Source organism: Fistularia commersonii, chromosome 5 (assembly GCF_037954325.1).
Source record: "Fistularia commersonii isolate RoL2024-O1a breed Wild chromosome 5, RoL_Fcom_v1.0, whole genome shotgun sequence".
Lineage (NCBI taxonomy): Eukaryota > Metazoa > Chordata > Actinopteri > Syngnathiformes > Fistulariidae > Fistularia > Fistularia commersonii.
Window position 1 is genome coordinate 12,103,032 of NC_141288.1, and position 21,321 is coordinate 12,124,352.

Sequence of the window (21,321 nt, forward strand, 5' to 3'; positions counted from 1 at the left end):
TTGTGTCACGCTGAAACTGAATACTGCTGTTGCTAGCAACATGTAATTTTGGCTTAAAATTGTTACCACATTATTTGGAGAATTCTTCCCATAGATCAGACTTCATCACTGGTCTTACCTCAAACGGCGCCTGGTTGTGCTGAAATTCTCGACTGTTAAAAATTTTTTCCCCCAACTTATTTCAATCACACTATTTCAGATTATTTTTTACACTTATTGCTTTTTCTTTTGTTTTGCTTATGATGCTTATCATCTGACCGGGTCACAAATCAGTATTTATCTTTTGTCTGCAGTTACAGGGATGTTAGATTTCCGGTTGCAAAGTCAATTTGATTATCTATAAAATGAACACAGACACTATGTATTAGGTGACAGTGATCATCCTGTGATTAATTATAGTAATCACTATATGGGCTGCAAGCATATTTGAGAAAGATTTTACAGTGTGTCCTCTCAGCCAAGTCTATCAGATAGTCCCAACTCATTATTTTTAAATTGTCCTTGGATAGAATTCATAGCCCTAAAAATGAACTAGCAATCAAATCTATTTCCACTTGTGCTCCTGTTATACCACAGTGGAAAATCACCTGCGTGTGACAACCTGCCATGTCACATGGATCCCTTTTCCATGAAGGCTCATTGATATGGAGGCTCTGGTGTTTTGCTGTTGTGGTGGTTGGCATGGAGCCCTCCCCTATTTCATTTTCTTCTTGAGCAGCTGGAATGGCTTGTGTCTAATTTGTCATGTACCTGCTAAGCTTCTGGGATTACATGTCTCTGATTCATGCTGCTTTCCTGGACCTGCACGATGTTGATCAAACCACAGCGGCAAATCATTTTTTGAGAAATGGCCCGTCTTGTTTTCACCTTGGATTGTAATTTCTCCTTTTTTCTCTTCCTCTCTCTTTGTCTGTAGCGGACGATAACATTAGGTGCGGGTGACCGGCAAGTTATCCAGACTCCCATTAACGATTCGCTACCTGTCAGCGGCAGCAGTGTGGCCCAGCTCTTCAGGCAACTTGGTACAAGCATTGAAAATACAGCATTACACTTTCCCCTTTGAAAGAAAACTCAAAAGCTCACTGGGTTGCTAACGGAATTTGTTTGTTTTTTTTCTTGTCACGTAAAATCTGTTTATCTTTCTCTCCCCCACCACAATTTTTTTTCTACTTTTCTACCATTTAAATTGTATGTTCAAAATAAGGTGACATGAGGCATGTAATGACCCCGAGTGAGCACAAGACCCATGAGAAATCTTATTTCCTTGAAGCAAAGGTCAAGTTGATAATGGCTTCTTAATCCTGTATAGAATCAGTTCTTAGTTGGCCACAGTTGGGTTTTTTTGTATCATATTTGGACCTTTTTTAACTGGGAAATGACAAACTATTGATAATAAGAATGATGTCACTTTAAGAAACAAAATTTTTCCTTCTTGTCTGAGCAGTAATAGGCTAATAAACCATCACCTGTAGATTTGTGTGCTTATTAACAACCACTGGCTTCTCCTTTAGAATTTGTGCAAATAATTTTTTTGCTGTTCTCCCATACCCCAGGTATAATTAACGTGCTATACCTGTTCTGTGCTGCCCTGACGGAACATAAGATCTTGTTCCTGTCCAGCAGTTACCAACGACTAACAGACGCCTGCCGGGGACTATCATCCATCATGTTCCCCCTCAAATACAGGTTGTGTTTACTGTCTTTTTTGCATCCCACCCTGTACAATCACAAGGGGATCAGTTGTTCAAAGTTTTTTGGTCACTTGAGACAGAACGTTCATTGTTGGACTTGTTGAATCTTGCAACCTCCACCATATATACTGAACCATGTTTCAGTAGTTTTTGTAGGATGGAAATGTAAGCTGTGAATAGAAAACCATGCAAGCATAGATTCATGTGCCTTCATTTCTTTTGTCTCCCCTCAGTTTCACTTATGTACCCATTCTGCCGGGAAAACTTCTGGAGGTCCTGAGCTCTCCCACCCCTTTCATCATCGGTGTCAACTCTTTCTTCCGCTCTGAGACACAAGAACTGGTAAGTTCTCATTGCTGCAATGAGTTTTGAAAATGCCTCATTACTCCATGGCAGTAATTTATTTCACTGTGGAGTCCTAGGAAAAATAGAGGAGGTCAGTGTGAAAATGAGTCTCAGCAGATATATTCCATTCAAATCTTTTGTATCTGCATCCTTGTTAAATTTTCCCATGAAAACAGGTGTGTGTCATATTCAATCGTTAAAACACGAGTTATAATAACAAGTTGTCGCAAGTATTGCACAATTCCAGGAGCAGGAAGGATTTATGGTAAATGTTGTATGATAAAGTAATCAAGGTGTTGTTTCTTAGATATGTGCCCTGAAAGCACACAGGTTGTAGTCATGTGGACAATTTATACTCCTTCATTTATTATTATTTTTGTCGTTGTTGTTGTTATTATTATTGTTATTGCAGGAAGTGGTTACCATTTAAAGTAACATTGACAATGGACTAGTTTGTCCATTTTGTAATAACTTTCCATCAGGTCCATGCCAAGATTAATAATAACATTATACCATTTTCTGTCTAGAACTTAAGAAAACCAAGCCATTTCTGTTTCATGAAAGCCTGAATAACATTTTATGAACTCTGATGACATGTTGTTCCATGGTGAACAGGCACAACTGTGCATATGCTCATGGGTACAGTCATTTTCAGTGTTAGAAGGAGGTTTAGGTCATAAGTTGATGTCCATGGTGAGAGGCAAATGTGGTGTTTGACAGCAAATATCCCGTAATGAGAAACTGTTGATAGAAGGCTTTTGTCTGTCCACATCTTTCGGCTGCTATATCAGCCAGGGAATCAGAACATGGTGCTATTTATCAACAAACCCAGAAAGTAATTTGATGTTGACTAATTAGAACGCTTTGTGTATGTTCTTTCCAGTTGGATGTGATCATTGCTGACCTAGATGGCGGCACCGTGACCATCCCAGAATGTGTCCACATCTCTCTGCTGCCTGAACCTCTTCTTCAGCAGACCCAGACTGCACTCTCCATGGTATAAACTGCTCCTTAAATTTTAAATATCACGTGATACTTTTTACCAAGTGCAGGGAATATGTACATCCATATATGTATATATATGTGTGTACTGTATTTTGCAGACCATATGGCGTACCACATTATAAGGCACAATATCAATGAATGGATCTATTTTCATACAGAAGACGCAGCACTGCGTTATAAAGCGCATGATAAAACTTATGGTACATAAAGCAAAACAAAACAGTCCGTTTAGTTGAACTTTATTTAACTCATTCACAGTAGCTCAAAAATATTGTTCAGTTTTAGCAAATACAGTAAAATATACTCACACTTCATGTCACCTGCTATAGCTGTGGCCTTGAATCAAATGGAAACTGTAGAGATGCTTCTACCTGCTATTCTCTGTTCAAAAGCCCACTGTTCAATTTTGTCCTCTAACTGTGGCCATCTTGCATTGTTCCCTTGCAAACTCTGTTTGGTCTTCTTTACTTGGCACAGCTCGCATCTGCTTGCTTCCTCCACTTCCATACATTGATTAATTTATGTTGGATTCTCTCGCAGCTGCTCTATTCCCATGATCTACTGTGTACCTGAGAGCCTTGAGTTTGAATTCCACTTCATAAGCATGTCTATTAACTGGTGCCATTTTTGCAGGTTCTCATACACACAAATGTACAGTAATATTATGTTTAAGCACAGTACATACCGGTATTACAAAAGGTGGCAGAAGTAATCGTACTACGTACTGTTCTCTGATTGGTTTATTGTTGCCAGCGATAGCGGACACCTGACATTAGTGTGAGGTTGGAACAAAGTTGTATTCCAGTACTTCATAATTAGTTATCTAATGTTGTCTGACGTTGCAACCCATATTTAACCAAGGACTGACTGTAATACAACATCCCTGTGTCAGGTGGGAATAATCCAACTATCAATCAAGTGGAGCGGCTTCGTCACTTACCAAAGTCGCACTAAAACATTTTGACAGATTTTTGAGCGCAGTGTACCACATTAAATTGGTTCAAGGTCAGTAAGCACAATAAGATTTCATACATCAGGCACTTTTTCCAGGCACACAGCCGATTTTTGAGAAAATTTAAGGATTTTAAGTGTGCCGTATAGTGCACTCCATACTTGATACATGCATTTATCGAGCTCTTGTACAGACTCGAACATTTCATTCAAATGGCAAAAGAACATATGGGAATAAATTAGTGTGTGTTATTGATGTTTTCCCATACTCCACCTGACACCAGCTGCTGTGGTTGTGTTTGTAATGCTAAGTTTATGTTTTAACGTCCTGGTAATGACATTTACTGCACCTTGCTCCCATTCATCCATACACATGCACTCACACTTGTCTTGGGTATTGTGACTCATTCAAGACAGCAGCAATTGAACCATTGCCAAAGTTTGATACTGAAATAATTAAAAAATTACGTGCCTATTGCAGCCTTCCAGTTGTAGCAACGCCCTTTCAAAGAAATCTTGTTTGGATATTTCCCAACTTCCTTATTCTTTTGTTGTCGGATATGATATTGGCAATAAGTTCTTCCTCTTTGATCTAATACACACCTGTAGATCATCGTACTTTCAAAGACAGACTCAATTAATGATACAATTTCACATCACCAAATGATGACATTGCAGGTTTTTTTTTATTCTGCATGAGTTTTGCAGGGACTTGCTAGCCCGTTTATGGTAAAATGATCTATTATATCATTTACTGGTTAAAGAGTTAATAGTTTTGAATGCAGTCAGTTCAAAACAAAGTAATAGACCCTGTTCACTTGAGCCATGTGCTACAAAGCCGTAAACACTTCCCTGGACTAACATGACTGTTTTATTGTTTTATAATTGCTGTTTATAGTAATATAACATGTCCGCTCTTGATCATGATTTCTAAAAGTGCGAAAAGTTATCTTTTGGTACAATATCATTTTATTTGGTGACCACATTTTCATTTAAATTACTTCAAGTTATATTCCTGTTTCCCTGTTCCATGACTAACAAATGCTGTTAAACCTGGGGTCACTGTCCTCTGGTTGCCTGCAGAGGGTAGGGTTTTCCAGAGTTTTGAAGTTACAGAGATTTTGGGATATGTTTGTTTTGGAGAGACTACAGACGACACACTCAAATATGCCAGACATTTGCCCTCAGTGCAGCTGGAAATAGCCTCGCTAAAAATACTTTCCAATCTTTACAGTCTCCAAATATTATAATATTAATTGTAATATTATAACTATTTTTTTAATTTCCTCACATATTTTATTTAAAGCTTCAAAACCTTAGAATTTGTGGTTGGAGGATAATTAATGAATTACTTAGGGAGGCTACACGTTTTTCTTGACTATTAACATTTTATTACATTTTGCAACTCGCATTTTGGACTGTAACCCTATCTCTGAGGGAGAGTCTGGCCACCCTGCGAAGACAACTAATTTCGGCCACTTCTATCCGGGATCTTGTTCTTTCGGTCATTACACACAGCTCATGACCATAGGTGTGGGTGGGAACGTAGATCGAGCGGTAAATTGAGGGCTTCGACTTCCGTCTCAGCTCCCTCTTCACCATGACAGACCGGTACAGAGACTGCATCACTGCAGACACCGCACCGATCCACCTGTTGAACTCCCGCTCCATCAGTCTCTCACTGGTGAACAAAACCCCAAAATACTTGAACTCCTCCACTTGGGGAAGGACCTCTTCCCTGACCTGTGGTGTGCATTCCACCCGTTTTTGGTTGAGCACCATGGTGTCAGATTTGGAGGTGATGATCCTCATCCCAGCCGCTTCGCACTCGGCTGGAAACCACTCAAGTGAGAACTAGAGATCATGGCCTGATGAAGCCAACAGAACCACATCATCTGCAAAAAGCAGAGACTTGAGCCTGTGGCCACCAAACCAGATCCCCTTGACGCCCTGGCTACCCCGAGAAATTCTGACCATAAAAGTTATGAACAGAATGGGTGACAAAGGACAGCCCTAGTGATGTCCAACCCTCACCAGAAATGGGCCTGATTTACAACCGGTAATTCGAACCACTGAGGAGTGTGATCCCCTGTAGTTGGAGGACACCCCACGATCCCCCTTTTTAAAAATTGGGATCACCACCCCGGTCTGCCAGTTCAGTGGCACTGTCCCCGACATCCATGGAATGCAGCAAAGGTGTGTCAGCCAGGACAGCCCTACAGCATCCAGAGCCTTAAGGAACCCAGGGCAGACCTCATCCACCCCCTGGGCCCTGCTACTGAAGAGCTTTTTGACTGCTTCAACAACTTCAGCCCCAGAAATAGTTATGTCCGCTCCAGAGTCCCCCCGGCTCTGCTTCCTCATTGGAAGGCGCATCCCCATCATGAGCTGCTGGATGGTGGACCAGAATCTTCTCAACGCCCACCAGAAGTCATTCACCATGGTCTCTCCGAACTCCTCCCACGGCTAAGTTTTTGCCTAGGCAACCAATGAGGCTGCCTGCCGCTTGGCCTGCCGGTATCTGTCAGCTGCTTCCAGAGTCCCACAGGTCCGATAGGACTCCTTCTTCACTTTGATGGCATTCCTCACCGCTGGGGTCCACCAGCGGGATCAAGGGTTGCCGCCCGAACAGGCGCCGACTGCCTTACGGCTGCATCTCCAGCCTGCTGCCTCCATTATGGAAGCACAGAACATGGCCGATTTGGACTCAATGTCCCCTGCCTCCCTTGGGATGTGGTTGTACAGCTGCCGGAGGTGGGAGTTGAAACTCCTGAAAGGGGACTCTGCCAGACGTTCCCAGCAGACCCTCACGTTGCGTTTGGGTCTGCCAGGTCTGAACAGCATCCTCCCCGACCATTGGAGCCAGCTCACCACCAGGTGGCGATCAGTTGACAGCTCCGCCCTTCTCCTCACCTGAGTGTCCTTGACATGCAGCTGCAAGTCCGATGGCACAACCACAAGGTTGATCAAAGAACTATGGCCTAGTGCACATATGGACACCTTTATTCCTGAACATGGTGTTTGTTACGGACAATCCGTAACAAGCACAGAAGTCCAATAATAAAACACAGCTTGGGTTCAGATCTGGAAGGCTGTTCCTCCCGGTCACGCCCTTTCAAGTTGCACTGTCGTTGCCCAAGTGAGCGTTGAAGTCTCCCAGTAGAACGAGGGAGTCCCCAGTAAACGGAACTGTTGTTGGGTGCAATTAATCTGCAGATGATTGATAGAAAGTGACAGCTGAATGATGATGAATGACTTTTTTCAAAATTTGTAGAGGAACATTATTGGCTGAGATGTTCTTGGATAATGAGCCAGTACTGAAGCCAGTGGTCTATCTGAGATCTAGACTCTATTCACAGAAAATACTGATGTGGCAGGAACAGGCAAAAGTAGAACTGCAAAGAGAGACAGTTAAGAGAGACTGAGTGCGGCTTCCTCTTTGGTGTTGCAGGTTTTGGATCCAGAGCTGGAAGTTGCTGATCATGCCTTTCCTCCACTGTCCCTCCAACCCTCTGCACTCAAAATCCAGGTAAGCTTATGACTGTTGTTCAGTTTTATTTTGTTGTGATTAAAGAACAAATAGGTGAGGGGAAAAAACAATAAACCCCTGCCAGCTGCTATATTTATGTTCAGTACCTTAACTTCTAGGCACATCAGCAAGTTCCTTTCATATTCCACTTGAATATTGGTGCGTAATGCAATGTCACTGATTTTTTTTTTGGGTGTGTGTCTGTGATCAGGATAAGGAGATCCGGGCTGTCTTTCTTTGGCTGTTTGCACAGCTCTTCCAGGGCTATCGCTGGTGTTTACATATCATCCGCATTCACCCCGAACCAGTTATTCGCTTCCACAAGGTAAAGCAAGAATGGCCTTCACTTTTTCCACTTCAGGCTGGATCAGAAGTCTCCTCTCTGTGCTCTATGAACCAGTGTACATTGACTGATGTGCGTATTTTCTTAGGCTGCCTTTCTTGGCCAGAGGGCACTGACGGAAGATGACTTCCTCATGAAGGTGTTGGATGGCATGGCGTTTGCGGGCTTCGTGTCAGAGAGAGGGCCTCCTTACAGAGCTACTGACTTGTTTGATGATGTGAGTCAAGCCACTGAATTTTGTCTTTCTTACTTTTAGAATCGAACCGCTGGTAAATGAACATACATGGCTAACTGTGTATTCTCTCTTCCACAGCTGGTAGCCAATCAAGTGCAAAGAATACGACAAGAGGAAACCTATCCGCAGAAAGTCATGAATCACGTCAAGGAGCTGGCTGAGGAGCTCTTCAAAAATGTTAGTTCCCAATGAAATAGGCATTTAAATGCTTTTAGAGTATATACATAGTGTGTCATCTTAATGTCTATCCCCTTTAACCCTGCAGGAGAATCCCTACCCAGCAGTGACAATGCACAAAGTTCAGAGACTATCAGAAAACAGCCAGAACACGTCACAGAGTCAGTCACCCTTTCCTGTTCTGGATGAGGTTGCAGTCCAGCTCTTTATTGACCATGCTGCAGCCAAACTCAAGACTGCGCCACCTGTGGTCAAGGCAGAGCTTAAGGGCATGGTGCCATCTGGGCCTCCACTGGGTGAGCTGGGTAGACAATTAATGGTTTAAGCATCAAAAATATTAAAATGATTGGACCCAATTAATTCTAAGCTCTCAGAATGTAAAAAAGTGAAAGTGAGAATGTGTTTTTTTGGTTGAATGCTAGCAATGAATGCAACATTTGTGCACTGGTTGAAACAAGTTCACCAAGCCGGACTCTGAGAAACTTTGCAAACATTGTGGCCAGCCATTCTGTGTCAGTGTGCACTTAATAGAGATGCTTTCAATGGCAGCAAGAAATGGGTCTGATTTCATTTGTCTGTGTCTACAGGAGACATTGTAGATAGGAATGGAAACATGATAGCAAACAGCGCTCGCAGGCTGGAGGTTGTAAGGAATTGCATCACGTACATTTTCGAAAACAAGATGCTGGAAGCCAAGAAGGTGAGACCATACAGATTGGGTACCTCTGGAAACTCGGCACGTCTTAAGTTACAGAAAAATTACCATTTTTTTTTCCTTTATCTACCTATAATGTAACATGAGTTTTACTACCTTTGTATTGTCCCTTTTTGTGATTTGCTTGTGATCTAATTGAGGTTTTTGCCCTTCTTGTCCAGCTGATGCCAGCCGTACTGCGGGCACTAAAGGGCCGGGCGGCTCGAGTTTGTTTAACCCAGGAGCTCAATCAGCATGTCCTTCAGAATCGAGCTGTGTTGGATGACCAGCAGTTTGATTACATTGTCCGCATGATGAATTGCACCTTACAGGTCAGTGATAATATCATCGCAAAGGTACCACTATCCAGCCCACCAAGACCATTTTTCCTCCCGGGTTTATAATGAATAAAAACTCTTGAGTCTTTTTGGAACATAAGCATACAAGAATTTTTGTGGGCAAAAAACAAACTTTTACACTGATATTCTGTTTGTTCCACAAGAAAGACAAAATCAAAACTAGGTCACTTGAACTAGTAGTGTAGTGTAAAGGTGGTCTTCACAGTTCCATTCACAAGGCATAATGGGTATTTGGCTGTACAAACAGCATTTTATAAACAGTACTCCGCTCTTTTGATGTGCAGTTTATACCAGCACTATTATTTTTATTTCCAGCATTATTCAGTTTGGTGTATGGCTCAGTTACTTTATGACATAGGTAGTATTTTATACGGTTGTTTCATTTTATGAAATGTCATGTCAAATTTTCTTTCTGCTCAGGACTGCTCGCATATGGATGAGCATGGGATTGCAGCCGCTCTACTTCCACTGGTCACAGCCTTTTGTAGAGTAAGCGCATCATAAAAATAGATTCCTCAAAATTGGCCACAACTTCTTCTGAAAACCCCTCAAAAGCAGTAACGCTTGAGGTGAGAGCTGTTTGCCACAAATGGCTTCTCTGCTGAACAGTCTTTGTCTGTTCTCATGTGACAGAAACTGGGGGCTGGCATCACTCAGTTCGCTTACAGCTGTGTACAGGAGCACATGGTCTGGACCAACATGCAGTTCTGGGAGGCCATGTTCTACAGCGACGTCCAGAACCACATTCGGGCCCTTTACCTTGAGACGGAGGATGGAGAGCAGCAGAACAACTTGGTGAGCTGGTATCTCAAAAAGTATTGCGAAGAAGTTCTGAATCACATATGTGGAAAGCTGGGATATTACCCTACCTGCTCAGGAGAGAGCCAAAGCTCATCGACTATGAATCTGTAATTTGATATGTTCACAGGAGCATCATGACGGATCAGGTGACGGACGGAAAGTTGGTGCCCTAGAACTGGCGTCTGAGCAGAGCAGGCTATGGCCAACGCTCAGCAAGGAATTGCAGACCGAACGTGTGCAAAAAGAGGAAAGCACTGTGTTCAGCCAGGCCATCCATTACGCTAACAGGATGAGCTACTTGCTGCTACCACTAGATACAAGCAAGAACCGGCTGCTCAGGAGCTCTGGGCTCGGGGACGTGGAGAGTGTCAGCAACAGCTATGTGACAAACAGGTTAGAACATCTGTTGTGTTTCCCACAAAACGTTATTTGGGAATTGTGACAAGGAAACAATGGAATACGGACAGATGTTTATGATCAAATGATTCATGAAATCATGAGCTCTTTGCCTCTGACTCTTTCTTCTTATTCTTTAAACTTAATTGCCGTGCAATATAGTGATATTTTTTATTGCTTAACAGTTTTCAATACAGGCCAATGAGCACTATTTAATTTTTTTTACTGTAAAGCTGCAGGTCATTTACACATACCAACTATCATTGGTTTGCAAGGTACTCTAACACTAACTACAAATATTTAACACATCAAATTTTCCCTCCATGCTGTATGTGCATCGTCCATACAAATTTCATATTATTTGAAACGCATTCAAAACATTTATACTAACATATGCTTGATTTTTCAAGATTACTGTTTTTTTTTATCTTGCGTAAGTCAACATTGAAGAGGATTATTCATTTTTATTGATTTTATCTGCTTAACCTTTTATGAGACATCAAAGTCCTATGAAAAGGTCCCCCTTTGTGAAAATGAAATATGGCACCGTCGAGAGCCGGTGAAGTGGAAATATAGAGTGTTTTCTGTGGGTACAAAGGAATAATTTTGAAACTTTATTTTCAACAATGGCATTTATAGAGGTGGATTAGATGAAGTCTTGAAAGCTTCACTAGTGTTTGAATTCCTTTTGTAAGCATCTCCAGAATGGTTTCATTTTAATCTTAATGCTTTGTTACCACTTAGTTATAAGAAAAATATTGGCACCCTCTTAAAAAAAAATGAGTCTCACATCTATTTGCTACAAATTCTCCGAGTGATTTATCAGTTCACCCCTTATAGATGCTTTTAAGACAGACCTCTGAAAATGCAAAATGTGCAATGCAAGTGAGAGTTACATGGAAAAAAAGACAAAGCAGCCAGATGGGCTTTCTTCAATCCTGCTACCCTTTCTGCGGAGGATTTTTTAAATGTAACAGTGGAGCCTGTCAAATGTGAATATAAAACTGTCAATACTCTGACACCTCTGAGCTTCTTCTAAAGATTCAGACCAATATGTTGTTCTTGTCAACACAAAGACAAAAAAAGGCTACACAATGTAATCCAAGGCATATGAAGATAATTTTTGTCAAATGTGTCTTTTTTTATATGTGTCTTTATGTGTCATGTGTCTTTATTTATATTTTTATATTCATATGTTTTAAATTTTTATATTTGTCCTGAAGTATTGCAGGCAGTATGGCAGAGAGTTATGACACAGAGAGTGGATTTGAAGATGCTGAGAGCTCAGACGTGGCAAACTCAGTGGTGCGCTTCATCAACCGCTTTGTTGACAAAGTGTGCAACGAGAGTGGCGTGACGAATGAGCACCTGAAGGCTCTCCACACCATGATACCAGGTGAATGGTTTTGTTTATTCAGAGCAACAGGACACATATCACGCAAGAATGTCCCTGTCATGATCCCCTTGTTCTTTGATCGCAGATATTGTTCAGATGCACATTGAGACACTAGACGCAGTCCATCGGGAGAGCAAGCGACTGCCACCAATCCAAAAGGTAACCAATTCCTATTTTTACGTTCAACTGAAGAGAGCCAATGCAGAGTCCCAGCCAGTCCCGCCCACTCCCCTCACCACCAGTCCCTCCCGCTCAGCCTCACAGTGTCACACCAGGTATGTCTGCCTGACAGACAAAACCATGTGACTCACAGCACGCCTGAGCATTGCATGCTGGGTGATGACCAGTCTGCCTGCGTTGCTGTTCGGTGGCCTGAGGGTCTGGTGGAGCCGCGGTCGCTCGCAGAGGCCCTGCAGGCCCGAGTGCCTTCAGTGTGAAGGATGCTGTGTGTCGCGGAGGGAGCGAGGATGGCTGTGCTACATGCCTCTGTGTTTTTATATCAGCCGAGTTCATGTTGGAAACTGTCAAATGCCAGCGTCAGCAATTCACATCGAATGTTGGCCGAGCCAAACCACAAAGTAAAAAATCATCAATTTATATTTCCCGGCGTCCTGACTTTAAACTTAGAGCAAACTCTGCTTCTTGGTTTCTGCCGTGTAGCTGCAGCAGGAATGTGTGGCATCAGTTGTTGTGCAACACATTATGAAACAGGTTGGTGCATGTAATGCACTTGTAATTTCCTACCAGTTGGTTACTTAGGATACTTTCCAGGCCCTATCAGAGGGACAGGAGGAGCTGAGGACAAAGACAGTCTCGGATTTCCCATGATCATACTTAGAAAGCATGGTCTTCATCAAACAGAGAGTTCTGAAATCCAGCTGAGGATTTTTATGTACTGTGGAAAGTATGACAGTAGTTGATTTAATGAAAAATGACAAACTAATCACTTGTTTAACCACATAAAACCATACGGTTGTGTATAAATAACATTTATCAATGTATATGTTTTCAGACACCAATGTAGTTTTGTTTCTGTAAAACACTATGTTTTTGAGATAAGGCAGTTGTGTTGTGTTCAACAAAAATATTTTCTTCACCATTTTGGAGGTTAAGCCATTTTTATACACAATACTCCCTTTCAGAGACTTGTGGGTAATTGGGCATTTGATGGATAAGAAATTTATGGCTTGATATCCCATGAAAAATTGAACAGATAAAGAGGGCCGGAGTTGATTCCAAATGTCAGGTTTATATTTTGTAACTGCTGATGGAACTTAGTAGATGACGGGCGAACAGGTGGAAGTGTGAAGAAACAAAGACATCATTATTGTTGGAAAAATAAAATTAATCCTTCAGATAAATCATAAGCATATGAGAAACGAATGGAAAAAGGGAAACACACCAAAAGAAAAACACAACACAGGACAGCCGAAGTAAATGCTGGAAACATTTATTCCTTGGTGAAGAAAAACCTTCACATCATCCAACCCAGTCAAAACACTGAAGGGATAAGGAGTGTCTTGTCCTCATGAATGTAAATACAGAGGATGTCAAAACAAGCTGCAAACACAGTCAAGAACAGGAACCGTGAAGAGAAAACATCTAGAAGGCCTCTTAAGTTCCGGAACACAGTTATGATGACAGATGAAGCACTGGTGAAGTTCTAGCAGGATAATGGAAAGAAAAAACTATGGAGAAGGATAGTGAAAGCCCACATAAGGTATCAAACATGGTAGGGGGAGTGGGACACATAGTTGTGTATGGCTGTCAACGGAACTGTATCTGCTGTGATCATGTGATGCTGATAGACTCTTAGAGGCAGTAAGAGGAATTCTGAAGTGACAGGGCTGGCTGGCAACTCTTCAGATTCAGCAAATGTTCAGTGACCTAACACTTAACCGTTTGACCAAGTGCATCACATGATCGCAACCCAACAGAATCTCAAATCCATGTTTTTTCTGTTACTGAAGACCAAACAGACAAAAGCAAGATGACAAATAAGCAGCAAATTTGGCTAATTCAAAAGCCTGGTAAAGTATTACAGATTTAGTTACTGTAGGGTAATCCTCATATTGTTATGCTAAAATTACAAAACTGGCGGTCGCTGATGAAATATGTATGGACCTTACTCTAAGTGAACGTTTGCCTTTGTCTAATCCGAGTGATTTGTGTTGCACAACTGGCTCTCCTCTATTTAAACATGTCAAACACTTACATCAACACAGTTGTAAAAGCATGAGAATCTAATGAGTGCTGTGTTTTTAATCACATTTGACCATATGGAAATGGCTTATGCCAGTTGTTTTTGCTTCAGAAGATTACAAATAACTGATGTCAAATTTTTCTGTTTCCAATTATATTTGTCTTATGGACCCAAATGAACAAGTTCTTCCACTGAATAGTTGGTGAGATCCAAGCTGAGTTACCTGTACATATTTGTGCCTGACTTCATACGGCCGTGTCCACTTGGGAGTTTAAAAATAATTCAGCCTTTGACTCCAAAAATTACATGACCTCAGCAGTTCACGGGCACTCACCAAAAGGCCTTTCCACGCACCTAAACGTTTAGAATGAAGATGTTTCAGCAGTAGCATGAGAACCAGTGTTGCAAGTGTCTTACAAAAATGAACAGGATCCAGAGTCTTGAAACTCTGGTGCACAGACTTGTCATAAAAATGACTCTTTAAATCCTGATTGATTTAATTCAAATTCTTTCCACTTCTGCATCATTAATCTCCCCACCACCCGTCTCCATTCAGCCCAAGCTGTTGAGGCCAACACTGTTGGCAGGAGAGGAGCTCGTGATGGACGGCATGCGTGTCCACCTAGTCCCAGATGGGCGCGAGGAGGCAACAGGGCTGATGGGAGGGCCCCCACTGCTCCCTGCAGAGGGAGCCATCTTCCTCACCACCTACCGGCTCATTTTCAAGGGCACACCCACAGACCCACTGGGTGAGAGATCGTGCACGTCACAGCTGTGTTATCACGTCGTGTCTGCTGGTTTGTCTGTAAAACTGCCTTCGTGTCCCCCTCCTGCAGTGGGTGAGCAGGTGGTGACTCGCTCCTTCCCAATCGCCTCTCTGACCAAGGAGAAGAGGATCTCCGTATCTTTAGCCACGGACCAGTTTGTCCAGGAGGGGCTACAGCTTCGATCCTGTACCTTCCAGGTATTTGAATACTTTGACATCAGTGTTAAATTTCAATGTGTGGCTTCGTGGATCATGAAGTTCTTGTCACTGCAGCTGATGAAAATTGCATTTGACGAGGAGGTCGCCGGAGATCTGGCAGAGGTTTTTAGGAAGCACGTACACAAGCTGCGCTATCCTCAGCATGTCCAGGGAACCTTCGCGTTCACTGTGGGTCAGAGTGGCAAGCTGGTGGTGGAGCATAAGACCAAGGAAAAGAACCAATCTCTCAAGTAAGGAGCTCAAATGTACCTGTTTTCCTCTTAAAGAATAAGAACATTTACAATCAGAGAACTGACAGTTTCAAGTCACTCTAACTTTTGTAATCTTTAACTAAGTCCCACTTTAACCTAAAGAGCATTCCCCAACATAACTACCCGCATGAAGTCTTTCAAAAAGAGGCAAGCTTTTTTCCCTCTTTTTTTTTAACAGAGAAAACTAACATTGAAACTTTCTGTGGAGATATTCGTCAAACTGTCTAGTTAATGAAAATTGTTTGGGTCTTCGACTAATGTTGTTTTCTTCTCACAGTTTAGAAACTGTGACTTAAAAGTGTGTTTTGTACTGGAATGATGGTTGATACAGTAACAATGTGATGCTAGATTGACGCTGGTCCATTCCGCAAGATCAGGATTGGCCTTCATTGCACTCTTTAGTACCTCATGTACTCTATCCCATAGTAGTGCATCAAGCAGAACGTGGGCTACTGAAATAGCCCCAAGAAAAGTAAAAAATGCCTCCAAGTCCACAAACCCCTGAAGTAAGGAATTGACTTAAAGTGCAGCATTTCACCATGTTTTTAGAATATGTCCACAGTAATATCGTAGCTCACAGTTGTCTGAAGGAGACCTGAGGTTTATGAGACAGAAATTTAATGAGAAAATGTGGAGAACTAATCATTAAAATGAAAACTTGATATCTAATTCCACTTTCAATCAATTATTCCTTTAAATGTGGTCTCCGAGTTTTTCTGTTTTCTTTGGTAAGCCACCAGAGCTGTGCCTATGACCAGAGAGTTAATACAAGCGGCTTGAAGCCCTTAGTTGTTGTCTCATCTTTCTGCTTTTTATTTTTATTCCAATCCACCCTCAAGACCACTGTCGAATAGATAGTTATTCTAGATCTATAATAGATAGATATGCATTCTTCACTGCTTCCTTTTCAAATTGATTTTTCCTTTTTCAAGGTGTCAATATCCAACCCCCTTCTACTTCTCTTACTACACACTCACACAAATCCCTCTTTCTCAGATTGCTGAGAAGATAGCATGAGAGTGAATATTTGTATAATTTATTTTCGTGCCGGTTTAACAACGCGTCTGCTTCTGCTGTGTGTATGAGGAGTGTTTGTGCGTGTATGAGAGAAAGCCATAAAATCCTTTATCCAGGCATATGAATTCTCACCCTGTCCCTGCGGCACCCTACACCAGTCAGTTTACAGGTGTCAAACACCAAGTGGAAAACTGTCTCATTGTGCGTCAATCGAATATGTCAAATATGGAATTTGATGCTATATGTCTCATGCCAACCGACTTTTTACATTCAGGACAATTTCTAAAAATCTGGTAAAGACTGCCAAGAGGACCATCGGCCGGCAGTATGTGACAAGGAAGAAGTATGCTCCTCCCACCTGGGAGAACAGAAGTAGTTTCCAGTCCGAGCTGGATGAAGATGAGATATCAGGTAGGAGAAAAATAAGAATGAAAGAATGAAAGCTGTGCAGACATTCTCCAACTTCTTTTTTTGCATTGGCTGTGTCCCAAAGGGCATTGGGTCTTGAATCCCATTATGCAAATTCATTTCCCGCAACCAGCCTGCAAATCCTAAGCACTTATTGACAATGTAATGGATACCTGTACGTAATTTAAATAAAAGTATATTAAAGGAATTTTTTCACAAAGAAAGACCTATGTTGTAGGCTTAAGACATGCCAGTGGACTTAAAAGAAAAACCTATTCATGCCATATGTTTTATTTTATTTTAGCAAGACACTGAACCCTTCCTGTTACCTGGTCCACCAGTGTATAATGGAATATTTCTTAAACCCACCAACATATATTGACACTTGAGTATCATACTCAGCTGACTTGGTAAATAATTTTATTTAACGCAGTGGAATATTTTAATATTGAATAGATTTTTGGTTTAAAAAAATCAGAAACACAATACATCAGTATACCACAATTCGTAATAAAGTAGATAAGATAAAATTCTGTACAGCATTAATTGAACACCTTAACCACTCTGTGTCACGGACAGTATCTTGCTTCTCATACATCAAGGTCGCCAAACCACCAAGAAATAATGAAACAATTTGAATGTTTAAATCTTTGCAATCATCCTGTGTGTCTCTAGTCTCAGAGGAGGTGGACCAAAGCACCCACACTCTCTCCTCCACCATACGGTCTTCAGACAGGCAAACCATGAGCAATGTGGTGGAGAGGGCCTGTTGCCGTGACTACCAGCGACTGGGTTTGGGTACGCTCAGTAACAGCCTGACTCGGTCAAAGAATGAGCCCTTCAGGATATCAACTGTCAACCGCATGTACACAGTCTGCAGGAGGTGAGCACACTGAAGACAGAGGTTACCATGATACAGTCCAGAGACTATCTACCTGTTGCTTAGCTCTGTCTATCTGTGTGTGTGTGCATCTTTGTGTGTTGTTGCGTGTGTGTGTGTGTGTTTTGCCAGCTACCCTGGCCTGCTGATTGTCCCGCAGAGCATCCCGGACACAACCATCCAGAGAATCTGCCGCTGCTATAGACAGAATCGATTCCCTGTGGTCTGCTGGAGGAGTTCTCGAACCAAGGCTGTCCTCCTCCGCTCTGCCGGTCTCCATGCCAAAGGGGTGGTGGGCTTCTTTAAGTCCCCTAACACACCTGCAGCAGGTGAAATAATTCACCCATCCTCTCCATTTTACATATCCTCATTGAATTTTCCAAAAAGATACACAAGCAAATCATGCAAGTCATAGAAAGGTTAAGTTAAACATTGTACTGTATATGGTCTGATGTTAAACTGCAGACATACACATAATTATTATCTGAATGGACTTTGGGTTTGGTTAGTCTACTCAACAACTCAAAAACATCATAAATCTATTAACAGCATCGTGGATCAGTGGGTCTGCATCAGATGTGGTCTTGACTGTTGTCTTGATTGATTATAATTCCCGGAGGACATACCCAAATTGTTATATACATATTAATGATGCATTTGTTAATGTTTATTCAAAAAATAGATCACATTTTGAAGCTAAATACTGACCTTTGATATTTTACATTCGCACATACATTGATAGTTGATGTTGATACAAATATTGATCAGACTTAATGTAATTTGAAAAAAAAGGGGGCAATACATGCATATGCAGTACAGTACCGATGCATGTGCACGCACAAACACAGGCATAAATCGCAGACCTCCATGTATTAATTTAAAACAAATATGTTATCACTGCAGTGCCCTCTCAAGCTGACTCCACCAGTCTTGAGCAGGAGAAATACCTACATGCCATTATCAGCTCCATGCCGTCATACAGCGAGAACAGTGGCAGGAATACACTCAGCGGCTTCACCTCTACTCACATGAGCACCTCAGGTGGGTGGACAAGCATGTGCCGCGCAGTAGTTGACTAATGAAAGGTAAACATCGCTGCTTGCAAGTCTCATAACACATGGCAAAAATAATGGTTGTTTCCATTGGCAGATTCATCGGATAAGCTGAGGCAGCCAAAAATTGGTGCTCTGATGAAGCAGGTGATGGGCACTAAGGAGGACATTCCTGGGACCTTCAGCAGAGGAGGTGAGACACACCTGTGCCGGTGTCACAGAGAGCCCAAGTAGGCTCCCTCTCAGTCAAAGTGCTGTTGTAGCCCCGGTTCCAAAACCACATGTGTGAATAATGGTTCAAGTGTGTCGATATGTTAGAGAAACTTGGACCAGAAGCTTCCCTGGCAGCTCATGTGTGGGATCAGTATGTGTAGCGCTGTTAGCTAATGGGCCATCTCTGTCATTTGACCTTAGCTCTTGGTCAAAGGGCGAAAGTCATCTCCCTCTCTCAGCCCAAAGTGTCTGGCAAGGCCAGGAACCCTCCTAGAGGTACAGTAGGCTACACCCCCCTTCCATATCTGTCTAACCAATCAAAACTCTTTAACAATATCGTCAGTTTGTTTGATGTCATCTGTAGTATCGTGCTGTCTCTGCAGTCTAATGGTCTGTTTTTACTGCTTGTGTTGATCTCAGAACTGCTGTGTGTGTGTGTCTGTGTGTGTGTGTGTGTGTGTGTGCGTGCGTGCGCGGGAGCGCGTGGGCACATGCGTGCGTGTGCATGCTGCTCTAGCTCCACTATCCTATTTGGCGTGCCCCTTTGATTCTCCTGTCTCTCGAATGTCAAGAACAATCAGGAGTCGCATCATAACTTAGTTGTTGTTGATATTGGATTAGCACGTTGGACTGGGTACCTTTTCATAGTGAGTCCTGAGTACCAATCTATATCTAGTCCTTTCTATTTTGTTTACCAGCATGGCTAGTAGGTTCAGTAGCTGTGGACATTATACTCATGTTATAGACAAGCATCATAGAGGATGATTTTGCTTTACAACCACTTTGATCATGATTGACAGGAATGACTCTGTGAATACTGATTAACACAAAGAAGTTCCTGAAGGTTCAGAATTAATCTCTTGATTCAATAAAGAATGTATTCTGTGTTTGTGGTTGTGTCTGTGCGTGCACCTGTGCGTGTGTATGTGTGTGTGTGTGTGACTTTTGTAGGTAAATGGGGCAGTATCCGAGGAAGTGGGCGCCTCAGTTCATACAACCCCGACGTCGGAACGCGCCTTGCAGGGAGGGAATCTCCGCAGCCAAATGGCGGGCTAAGCGAGGCAATGTTCCTCCGTCAGCAGAAAGCCTACCTCTACATCATTGGAGACAAGGCTCAGCTCAAGGTGACTAATGAGTTGTTTACAGTGCAAAGCCAAGGCGCCATGTCTCCTCTTCACGTCCCACAGGCCACTGCAGCCACCATATACAACACTTACACAATATTGTTTTGTTCTAAAACATGAGCATGCATTACAACAACATAAAGAACAGAACTTCTAGTTTTACATAGTTCAACTTTTCAAAGTCAGATCATAAGTAGAGTTTTACTCAGCACAACTCAATCTGTATCACTGCCTAGGGTGTGATACATCCCTGTTGAGATACAACCCATCTCAACAGGGATGAGATGGTTTGTGAGAAAATTTCCACTGTAGGGCTAAAATTAAAAATGAATTTATGGTGTTTGTATGATATCTCTAATGGTTTTGTGCTTTTTTTTGCAATATCTTTTTTCTTCATGAATAATTGTGAAGAAAATTCACGACCATGTTTACTATTCTTTCCAACTCAAAGAAAATAGCTGTGACATCAGAATTCTTAAAATAGAAAATCAATTGTGGCTGCATTTAATGTTCTCATATCATTCATATTAGCAATTATATAATTGCTTAAGCCTTAGTCCTGTGCTTAGAGTGGCCTGATGACATATTGGGCACCATATCATTACAGAGAAGGATGACTTCATGCTCTAACTTCCTCGAGCAAGCCAAAAACTTCCACATTGGATTACTTGGCCATAGCTGTGAATATGAGCGTTGTTAGTCCTTAGTCTTTATCTTGTCTAAGATATCTAAGTTGAACTTTATGGTTCATGGAGGACAAAAGGTATAGAACATAGATAGATGGATGGATGACTTGCTATGGAGCTGTATTGATCATTTTTTATTGTGAAACAGTGGACAAAAGCGCTTACCTGCAAAACCCACCATCCAGTTGACACACTCCTCAGGAAGTTGTGCTTCCGGGAATGTGGTCCTCCTCTTCTATCACCCTTAAGCTCTATTTTAAATCTTTAGTGGTGGATGTGGGCCAAGAAAACGATTGCAGGAAAAGCCTTGGCAACAAAAGTGTTTCAAAAGGAACTGAACTATTCCACCCTTTGTTGTCATTCCGTATTCAGGGAGGAAAGCAAGACTCATTCCAGCAGTGGGAGGTTGTGCCTATTGAGGTGTGCGACGTCCGTCAGGTAAAGAACAGCTTTAAGAAGCTGATGAAGGCCTGCGTGCCGAGCACCCTCTGCGTCTATGACACCAACATGAATTTCCTGCGGTGCCTGGAGGAGTCAGAATGGATGGCGCTGGTTAGTGATCACCATGACAACTGTCTAT

The 21,321-nt window shown here is 42.1% G+C and overlaps 1 protein-coding gene across 2 annotated transcripts in view; it reads left to right on the top strand.

The window, feature by feature from the left end:
* sbf1 (SET binding factor 1) overlaps nucleotides 1–21,321 on the top strand; it is a 60,647-nt gene that overhangs the window by 27,249 nt on the left and 12,077 nt on the right. For both annotated transcript variants that reach the window (XM_086146842.1, XM_086146841.1), the window contains 27 exons: nucleotides 917–1,022; nucleotides 1,554–1,686; nucleotides 1,925–2,033; nucleotides 2,920–3,033; nucleotides 7,444–7,521; nucleotides 7,733–7,846; nucleotides 7,953–8,081; nucleotides 8,178–8,276; nucleotides 8,365–8,572; nucleotides 8,864–8,976; nucleotides 9,153–9,302; nucleotides 9,750–9,818; nucleotides 9,963–10,124; nucleotides 10,258–10,523; nucleotides 11,750–11,922; nucleotides 12,008–12,081; nucleotides 14,682–14,874; nucleotides 14,962–15,089; nucleotides 15,165–15,340; nucleotides 16,653–16,789; nucleotides 17,462–17,669; nucleotides 17,799–17,995; nucleotides 18,570–18,707; nucleotides 18,816–18,911; nucleotides 19,133–19,207; nucleotides 19,883–20,055; nucleotides 21,114–21,293. In XM_086146842.1, the coding sequence (XP_086002968.1) occupies nucleotides 917–1,022; nucleotides 1,554–1,686; nucleotides 1,925–2,033; nucleotides 2,920–3,033; nucleotides 7,444–7,521; nucleotides 7,733–7,846; nucleotides 7,953–8,081; nucleotides 8,178–8,276; nucleotides 8,365–8,572; nucleotides 8,864–8,976; nucleotides 9,153–9,302; nucleotides 9,750–9,818; nucleotides 9,963–10,124; nucleotides 10,258–10,523; nucleotides 11,750–11,922; nucleotides 12,008–12,081; nucleotides 14,682–14,874; nucleotides 14,962–15,089; nucleotides 15,165–15,340; nucleotides 16,653–16,789; nucleotides 17,462–17,669; nucleotides 17,799–17,995; nucleotides 18,570–18,707; nucleotides 18,816–18,911; nucleotides 19,133–19,207; nucleotides 19,883–20,055; nucleotides 21,114–21,293 (3,798 nt within the window). The remainder of the gene's footprint in view (nucleotides 1–916; nucleotides 1,023–1,553; nucleotides 1,687–1,924; nucleotides 2,034–2,919; nucleotides 3,034–7,443; nucleotides 7,522–7,732; nucleotides 7,847–7,952; nucleotides 8,082–8,177; nucleotides 8,277–8,364; nucleotides 8,573–8,863; nucleotides 8,977–9,152; nucleotides 9,303–9,749; nucleotides 9,819–9,962; nucleotides 10,125–10,257; nucleotides 10,524–11,749; nucleotides 11,923–12,007; nucleotides 12,082–14,681; nucleotides 14,875–14,961; nucleotides 15,090–15,164; nucleotides 15,341–16,652; nucleotides 16,790–17,461; nucleotides 17,670–17,798; nucleotides 17,996–18,569; nucleotides 18,708–18,815; nucleotides 18,912–19,132; nucleotides 19,208–19,882; nucleotides 20,056–21,113; nucleotides 21,294–21,321) is intronic.